Below are 9,737 nucleotides of genomic sequence, written 5' to 3'. Positions count from 1 at the left end.
GCCTACAGTATTCTCAACTTCCCCGTGTTTGCTTTGATTTTCTACTCACTCTTTCCCTTTTAATGTGCTCACGTAGCAGCGGCAGAGCGCGCTGGAGGGTAGTAGAATGGAGAGCCGACACGCTGCCTATGTGGGCATGGCTGGCCATCGACAAAGGCTCCGTGTCCGTGCATGTTATAAAAGGACTCCGTGCTATGGAGACCGGAATCCACCCTTGAAGCACCGTAAAGGCATGTTGAGCTTGGCGAGATAAACCGAGAACAGATAATCGCATTATGCATTTAAATTGCGCTCGGACGCATGAAAGGAAAGGAAACAACGAAAGAAAATATAGAAGTATAGACGTACTTTGCACGACGTTCCTTGGGGGATCGATTGACAGGTGTGAGCTCAGGGGCCTTGGGAAGCAGACAGGTGAGAATGACTTATGAACTGCAGCGACACCACGTGCAGGGCGCCGGACCCGGAGCACCTTTCTATTTCGAAGTTTCGATATATATATATATATATATATATATATATATATATATATATATATATATATATATATATATATATATATATATAAATATATATATATATATATATATATATATATATATATATATATATATATATATATATATATATATATATATATATATATAAGGAACTGCATGTCATTACGAACGAAGCGTAACCCCTGATGCGTTCGGGCACCGGCTCCGCTCATATTCAGGCGCTGTTCTATTGTCCTATTGATATCGTGGTTGTGCGGGACGCAAAGATCAGTCAAAAGTTCTAAGAGCACTGAAATATATCGTTACTAGAGGTTGATAGGTTAAAAATTACCCTTACTGTGCGAAAACAAAGACCAACAATGTCTACAATGTTTAGTGACAAAGAATTACAAAAAAAATATGAAATTGTTTATCAGCATTCTTAATCAGCAGAGCACATGCGGAGTTTTTTTTTTTATTATTAGCAAGAATTTATGCGTTGAAGGTATGAAGACAATACTTATATAATGTAAATGGGTGCCGCCTGTTGCATCCAGCAGGAACTCTAGTGTAATCCACACCTCCCTATCTTTCCGTCGATTCCTGCTTCTTTAGTTTAATATTGAATTAGGGCTTTGCCTGAACACACACGTTGGAGTCCGCAAGCATATCATGTAAGAGAAGAGTCCCTCTCAGCAAGTGTGACCGGGAGTGTTTTCTATCTAGCCGCGTCCACAGCACGTGATACATAATAATTAAATCAAAATTTGAGGTTTTACATGCCAGAGCTACGATCTGATTGTGAGGCACGGCGTAATGGGGAATTCCGAATCAATTTTGACCACCTGGGGATACTTAACCTGCCCCCATTGCACGGCACACGGGCGTTTTTGCATTTCGCGGCCACCGCGGCCAGGATTTCATCCCGCGACCTCGTACTTAGCAGCGCAACACATGCCACCATGGCGGGCGTGGCACATATCTGGGTCTTGTCTAGACATATCTGGGACCGATATAGTCGAGACAGGTACCGTCACCTCTGACGAAGTCCTTCCACTCGCTCTCTAGCGCAGGTCTAAGCGATATCACAGCAGGAATCCTTGCTGAGAAAGCTAGCTCCATCTTTTACAAGTTATGGGAGAGGGACTTCCATACGAAAACGGGGCCAAGCACAAAGTTGCTTTGCTTCGGTACAGGTCTGATGAGAATTGGCTAGTTTAGCATGAAGTTCATGTCCTCCACTCGTTTACATTATGTGGAAGGCGCCTACTCTGTCTTGCTACATTTTTCTGCCTCGGCGCATTTTCCAGCACATTTTCATCAGTCTCAGTGGGTTGCTTTCTTGGATTGTTCGGGAATAGCGAGCACTGAAGCTGCGAAAGGACGACATGAACAAAACAAATAATCAGACGAGCGATGGCCTTAGCCTAATATATATATATATATATATATATATATATATATATATATATATATACTACAATGTAATTTTTATAGGAAAGGCACAGGCGTCGCGTCTTGAACTGTTATGTTCTAACCTGCGAAGTGCTGATGCAGTCTGTACTGTACTTGTGTTGGCACCTGTACCCAAGACCACATTTAATCAGATATGTATAAGTGCGACCTGTATGGTTGTAAGAGGGGGAGCCACTTCACTAGCTGAATAAGAGTAGCTAAATTTGATCAGCTTGTATGTTCTGTATTTTCTGTTTACTTCCTCCTTTCTATGCATGTTTGACACAATCGCCGAGACCTTGGACAGATGCAAGTATCTGTAAGGCTACGTATTCATTTTGCGAATGCACCCTTTGATACTTCCGAAAACTTCTACGGGAAATACTGGCAACGCTCCGCACCTGATATCCCCACTTACCCGTCATCTATTTCGTGTATCCGCTCGCGTTTTGAAGCAAGCACTTCTAATCCACTACCTCCACCCACTAGCCACCTCTAACCTACCAGCATCGGAAATCGTCCATAGGAGCTTGTGGCACGACCTCTACGAAAGGGCCTCGTCCCCAAACTCTGAACGGGACGCCAGCCTGTTACCCACAACTTCGGGAGAAACGAAAAGGGCAAGGAGGCATCATCGTTTAGGGAAATGGCATCGATATCCGAGTGGGAGGGAACTGCGTGGAAGGAGAGGAGGTCTAACAATTCTCGCGCGTTCCCCAGCCCTCATCGTGCAGATCCCTAGGCGCGTTCCCTAGGTAAGCTACGCCGAAGCCGCGGCGACTGGCCCCTCCCCCACCGCTAGGGACACGCACGCGGCGGCCCTCGCCCTCCTCTCTTCCTCCTCCTTCTCCGGGCACCGAGCGAGTCGATGGGGACGCGTGCTGCATGTCGCTACCAGAGCGGCGGTCCGGAGCGAAGAATCATCCCAGCGTCGTCGGGCGACCCGAGGAGTCCCCACGGCTACATTCGCGCGCGCGCGCCGCCCGCTCCTCTTTCCAACCCGGAGTCCCCCCACCCAGCTACGGTGGCGGCGGCCGCTCTGCCGCTGATCGCGTCGTCGTTGTCGGGACCGGCGGCCTCGTCGTCGAAGAGCCGGCGGCGGGAGCGCCGGTGGCATCGCTCGCTCTTCCCCGGGCGGCACAGCGCGTTCTGATCGTTGCCGCTGTCGTCTGCTCCTCCTATTCTCTCTTCTCATCAGAGCCGCGGAAGTTGGTGTCTTCGCTCCAGTCTCGCGTGGTTCTGCGGTCTCCTCCCCGGAAGAACCATGTGCGTGCGCGTGCGTGTGCTGCTGTGTGGCGTGACAGCCGGCGATAATGGATAACGCGCCCTGAACCAGCAAAGCGTCGGCATCGCCAGAAAAAAAAGAAAAGCATGACGACCCTAACAGGACACGGTGCCACTGCGACCACTTTCTGGGCCGGATCCCCAGCGTGGTATCTTCTGCTGTGCCAGGCGGCGCTCCTCTTTAGCCACGGTGAGTGAGAGGGTGCTGCCGCTGCTTGCGATTAGCCGTAGCTGTGATCGGGTCCGCGCCGCTTCTGACCTCGCACGCGTAGTTCACGGTGCGTCTGGAGAACGTATTCGCGATGAAGGCGGTGTCACCGAGGCAAGCTATTAGGGGCCTGTTCTGAGGGTGTGAGTGGGACCAGTCCAGTGCCTGGGTTCCTGCGGTGGAGTGATACGATCGCTTTCGGCAGGCATTGTGGTGGTTATTGGCGGATCACGAAGAAAGTGGCAGTGAGCAGAAGTGCGAGCCTTCGCGTGTCCGGCGCAAGTCATGTTTTACCTTTCTCGTGCCTTGCATTTCGATTCAAAGGCCCCGTACACGTTGCAAGCTCACAAAATGCACACCCACATGCGGGCACGCCGAGTTTTTTGACAGTCAGCAAAGATTTGTTGTCTTAATATCAGGGGCCACTTGGCTAATGTCTCTGCTAAAATCAGAGTACGGTAGAACCTAACATTTGAAAAGCTGATGAATTATACAAGCAAATACGAAGTGCTGCCGTGCCAAAATTATTTCAGCCTGCGTAATTTTTTGCGCATCACTACTGAATTAATCAAGAAGTGGACGTTTTCTCGGGAAATACAAAATTGCAGTATGGGGGTGAACCGATTAGTACTGCCTCAGTCACTTCCTGCCGATTCTGGTAGCACTCTCGAGTACAGTTCCCCCATAGAGGCCACTGATTCCTTCCATTCGCAATAAGTTATAAGTCCTTAACTTAACGTACTTTGACGGAAGGGACAATAGGCTCCGTAAATATTGCTCGATACACGAAAACTAATACGGTACTCAAATGTATTCAAGGCATTTTGTCATTGCTGAGCAAGGCTATCGAAACACGTCCGCGAAACTCGATCTCCGCGGACAAGGTATTCACTAATGAAGTTCATGATTAAAGTGACAGCAAATGGAACACAAGAGCCAATAAGCAGCATGCCAAACAGTTGAACAACGGGCTTTCCGAATGACGGCCCGTGAACGATAGAAGCAGCATTGCTGCGCGACAATGCCGAACATTGTAATGGGTCGGTGCCCATGCTTTCTTGTCCGCTAGTAAATAGGATGTTCCGAGCCTACAAACGAGTCGCCTGCTATGAAAAGCCTGAAAGGCTTTTATTAACGTGGCTGTCGTGCCGGTTCTGGACAATAACGATCTGGCCTCAGGTTCACGAAACGTCTCTACAAAGACGCCTAGTGCTCGGCGAGCAGTCGAGATCTAAAGAGACTGCCGGCGCAATAGATAAGACACGAGTTGCTTGCGAAGCATATTTGCGTAAGAGAAATTTTGCGAGTTCTTGTCCGGGTTCGGGAAACCGTTTGTTCTTAAAAGTTGTGGTTCGTAAGAACTGGCTTCAAACATTTGTGATAGTAGAAGAAATAAATGTTGCATAAATGGTCACACCAAACTAATATATATATATATATATATATATATATATATATATATATATATATAACAAATGTTTGGAGCCAGTTCTTACGAACCACAACTTTTGAGATCAAATGGTGTCCCGAACCCGGAGACGATCTCGCACAATGTCTCTTAGGCAAATGTGCCTCGCAAGCAGCTCGCGTCTTCTCTATTGCACCGGCAGTCTCTTTAGATCTCGACTGCTCACCATATATATATATATATATATATATATATATATATATATATATATATATATATATATATATATATATATATATATATATATATATATATATATATATATATATATATATATAAAAGGTCTATTACAAAAACTAAAGGCAGTTTCTAGAAATTTCCAAAATGACAGCCTACAGAAAGGATCAACAGATGAGTGCAAACTTCTTACTTTGCATGATTGCGCAACCCGTAGTTACGTTCCGTAGTTACAGGTTGTTGGCTTCTGAAATTTGTACTCCAATTGCCCTGAATGATAGGCGTCACATTACTTTAGCCCGAGCATTATAAATAGCTAGGGTATATTGTCGTTATTTACGGCAGGCAGCGTTGGTTACCTACACAATACGAAAATGCGCAATGTTGTTAAGGTGGGCGTGCTTACAGTGCACTCGTATAGCTATCGTCACCGTCAAATATATCGGCATGCAAGCAGCTGTGGATGCGCAATCAAGGAACCTAAACGGGGCAGCGAAATAGCTCTAATGTTTCTAAGCACACGGTATCAAACGTCCGGTCTGTCACGGACATGCATACGTCATGGTAGGATGCAAGTAGAGTCAACCACACAAGTTTACGGACCGCGGTATCTCTGATAAACGTTCAGTTTCCGAGCAGCCTATAACAGTAGCCCGTAAAACCAAACACCACAATGTTGTTCATATATACTGGTAGAGGCTGTAGATGCGAACACTATAGGCTGCGTGTTGAGGCTGCGCCGATATCCACCTTTTTCTCAGATCTCGTGTTCCGTAAAATCTTGTGGTTGACTGTGCATTGCCAATACTGGACGTTTATGAGCAAAGTATGTATAACTACACATGCTTTCGCTGTGTATGCCAGAAAGTGGTGAGGGAAGTACGACCTCCGTATTCACCCCTTCCGGTCTACGTATAACAAATAACTGTTACATTTACTTAAACACGTCCGGTCCATCACCGACCTGTATGTATATCATACTTCACCTCTTCATGTCGATGTCGCAAACAACTGCAATGTTCGCTGTACTTAAATTTCTAAACGTGACTGCGCGAATATGGTTCTTGCCTTTCCACACTTGCGCAGCTCTGTTACTGCAAATTCGCAATTGGGGGGATGGTTGGAGGAATGTGGTGGTTTGGCGTTTTTTTACCACCACCAATAGGTATCGACAATCGAACCCACGCCATTATGCATGGCAGCAGAACGCCATCGGCTCTTAACCGCCGCTGCTGTAACAGCTTTCCGTAAAATATGCCTCGACATATCACGTCGCATAGTGCCTTATGTCGTACAAGTGTTCATCAGTAGGGCCTTCAAAATGTCAGAGAAAATTTATTGGCAAATCCATTGACGTTTAATCCATTACACAGTCGAAATGAGAGCATGATGTAAGTTAATTTTGCTCGATGTGCACGCAACGCGAGGGAAGACAATCAAATAAAAGTAAAAAAAAATAATTGTGAGATCCAACGTCCCGAAATTGCGCAGTATACATATCTTCTGAGGGACGCTGCATAGTTCACGGTTTAGGACGCTGTTTTGGATGCTGTTTGGGACGCATAGTTTGGGATGCTGCTCTTGGGTTTTTTTTTAACGTGCACTGGGGGCCGACGAGTGTTGTTGCATTTCGTTCCCAATAGAAATACGGCTACCTCGGCATGGATTCAAACGCGCGATCACATTTTCAGCAGCACGACGCCATAGGCAATAAGCTAGCGCGGCGAGTACAACGCAATAATGAAGCGCTAAGCTCCAACGACAGGGGTATGCACCTGCTATGTACGGGCGCATGCCCTGGTTCGGCCATCATGATGATGATGGGCGCGGATGATGGCAACGCAAATGAGGGTCCGATAATGTGTCACGGCTATCGGGGAGGCGTTATAGTGCTGATTGACGTGTATATACGGGTAGAAACTTGGAGACTGACAAGGAATGGAACGAATGGAACGAAGAACATTAGGCATAAGGTTAAGAGACAGGAAGAGAGCGGTGTGGATCAGGGAGCAAACAAGGGTAGTCGATATTCTAATTGGCATTAAGAGAAACAAATGGAGCTGGGCAGGTCATGTAATGCGTAGCTTAGAAAACCGGTGGACCATTAGGGTTATAGAATGGGTGCCAAGAGAAGGGAAGTGCAGTCGAGGATGGCAAAAGACTATACATCGTTTCATACATCAGGTGCAATGCTGTGGATGCTAGAGATACTTTTTGCAGGGGCTGCGTTCGCACTTCGAAACAGTTCGGTGTAGTTTGACCGATTTTTGTAAATATGTTCTCTATATAAGGTCAGTTCTGAATGAAAATGACAATTCACCGTTAGAAGCAGACAAACCGTGCGCTCGTTCGGCTGCTAACACGTTGTTTTATATCAATTTGCTTTTCCTTGTAATTTATCTGAATCCCGTCGCGGCAGCCTCACGTGCCTGCTCGCGCGAGCAAACGCCGCTGGCGCCCAGCGAAGCATAGACGGAACGCGCGGAGTGATAAAATTTGGAGACCTCATCTCACTACTTGCGTAGCTTCCACAGCGTTGCACCTGGTGTATGAAACGGAATATAGGTGAGGTGATGAAATTAAGAAATTCGCAGGCGCTAAGTAGAATCGGTTGGCGTACGTCCTGCAGTGGACATAAAAGATGATGATGATGATGATGATGATGATGATGATGATGATGATGATGATGATGATGATGATGGTGGTGGTGGTGGTGGTGGTGGTGGTGGTGGTGGTGGTGGTGGTGGTGGTGGTGGTGGTGGTGGTGGTGGTGACACCTGATTGACTTACATACCCGAGAGATGTGAGGCGGGAAGTGTTTATGCTTGGATCGCAAGATAGATAATAAACCGATAGATCAATAAATGTGTGGGTGTGTTTTGTTTCCATTGTTGTTCACGGGATGCGCGGAGCAACGAGCTTCTCGAAGAAACGGCTTTGCAACTTTCGAAAGTTCGCGATACAATGTATTTACTATCTGCGGACGGCTGTTCACGGCGGTGTTGCTATCTTTATTTGGGTTTTCTTTTTTAATTGCTTTTGTTTGAGCCGCACGCGCAAAAGCCTCGCACATATCCTTGCCACATAACAGTGAACCGGCCGCACTTTTTATCTTCTCTTACTTTATGTCTTTTTCAACGAGCGTGTGCATGGCTTCCCGGGAGCGTTGCAGCCAAAATCACGCCACTCGCCTCGACACCGACAAAGTGCTCTCAGGGGTGTCTTTTAGGAAAGTGCTTTCGGTCGACCCTCCAGCTTGCTGTTCGCTACACCAAGCCTCGCTTCCGCCCTTGGCCACTTTGATCTGAGCGTCCATCTTCAGCTGTGGCTGGTGCTCGCTCCGTCGACATTCTGCAGCGCTCCTCGCGTACGGAGGAACGATGCTCAAGCTTGCAATAAATCTTGACATTTTACCGTCTCTCCTTCCTTACTTATTTATTGTCTCCGCGAGCGTTATAGCCGTGCTGTAAAGAATACATTAGCTTACAATGCGACGCACTCGGCTATAACGTGGTGTAGCTTACAGCCTGCAGTTCTTTCGAAGCAGAAATTTCGACAAATGAAACGCCGACAAGACCGTGACTAACAACTGTTCAATATACGTGCGAAAACTTGGTCAAAGTGATCGAGGCTGACAGAGACAATGATTGATATCGAGAAATTCAAAACACTTCCTGTGGTCTCAAAATAAACATCTCGGCACACCCATACGTGCATCATCCGCTAGTAACCAATATGTCGCCTGCGCGTATAGAGATAGATGCAATTACGGAGACTTGCATACCACTGGGTACAGCACCGTACAGTCCCTCTCTCTCTCTCTCTCTCTCTCTCTCTCTCTCTCTCTTCTGTTACTTTTTTTTTTAATTTTGAGCGCCCCCCCCCCCCCACTTCGAGAATTCTACCAAACAAATAAAGATAGATGTGAAGTTCGCCAGCTGCAACCTTAGTGTCCACGGCTCTGACTCTCCAAGAGCCGTGCCTGTGGTTGTAGGAAGAGAGTAGGGCTGAAATTGTTGCCGGGGTCCCGCCTTGGCAGTTTCGACAAAGTTAACTTAAAAGGCAGCCCGGTTCACGCGTGCCGAGGCAGGAAAGCAATCACCAGCTGTCAGGACCACGGGATTGAACAAGCCTCTCGCAAGAAGGAAAGATGTCGTACGTCACATTTATTGGCAAGATTTTCGTTCCGTTTTCGACTTTGGTCATTCGAAGGATGAGAGCTGGCTGGTTGGGAGCGCACGAAGGTGGAGCGGAGGCCTAGGGCGCGTTTCTTGTCTTTTCCACTTCGTGAAACTAGGCAGTGCGTCTTAGGCTATGCAAGTGTATCAGCGCTCAGCAATAAAGAAAATAAACATTTTGACAGTTTGGGTTTAATATCAGCGCCTAAAGCGCACATAAATGACATGTCTGCCATACGATTGGCTCGCGTGTGTCCGTGGGATTTTGTTTTCGATCTTCAATTAATTACTTCCAAAAAGCTCTGTAGAAAACAACCTAAATGTGGTGTGTGAGGTATATATATATATATATATATATATATATATATATATATATATATATATATATATATATATATATATATATATATATATATATATATATATATAAAATCAGTGGTTGCTTGGAAAGTGTTTATTGCACAAAGACAGGCGCGAAGGCATACACA

The 9,737-nt window shown here is 46.4% G+C and overlaps 1 protein-coding gene across 2 annotated transcripts in view; it reads left to right on the top strand.

Moving 5' to 3' along the window:
- Positions 1-2,840: 2,840 nt before the first annotated feature.
- The window catches only part of LOC142578935 (cell adhesion molecule Dscam1-like), a 333,987-nt gene continuing 327,090 nt past the window's right edge, over positions 2,841-9,737 (top strand). For both annotated transcript variants that reach the window (XM_075688644.1, XM_075688643.1), the window contains exon 1: positions 2,841-3,408. In XM_075688644.1, coding sequence (XP_075544759.1) covers positions 3,306-3,408 — 103 coding nt within the window. In that variant the 5' untranslated portion in view covers positions 2,841-3,305. The remainder of the gene's footprint in view (positions 3,409-9,737) is intronic.

This window comes from Dermacentor variabilis, chromosome 4 (genome assembly GCF_050947875.1).
Source record: "Dermacentor variabilis isolate Ectoservices chromosome 4, ASM5094787v1, whole genome shotgun sequence".
Classification (NCBI taxonomy): Eukaryota; Metazoa; Arthropoda; class Arachnida; order Ixodida; family Ixodidae; genus Dermacentor; species Dermacentor variabilis.
This window is presented reverse-complemented; position numbering and strand designations above follow the sequence as displayed.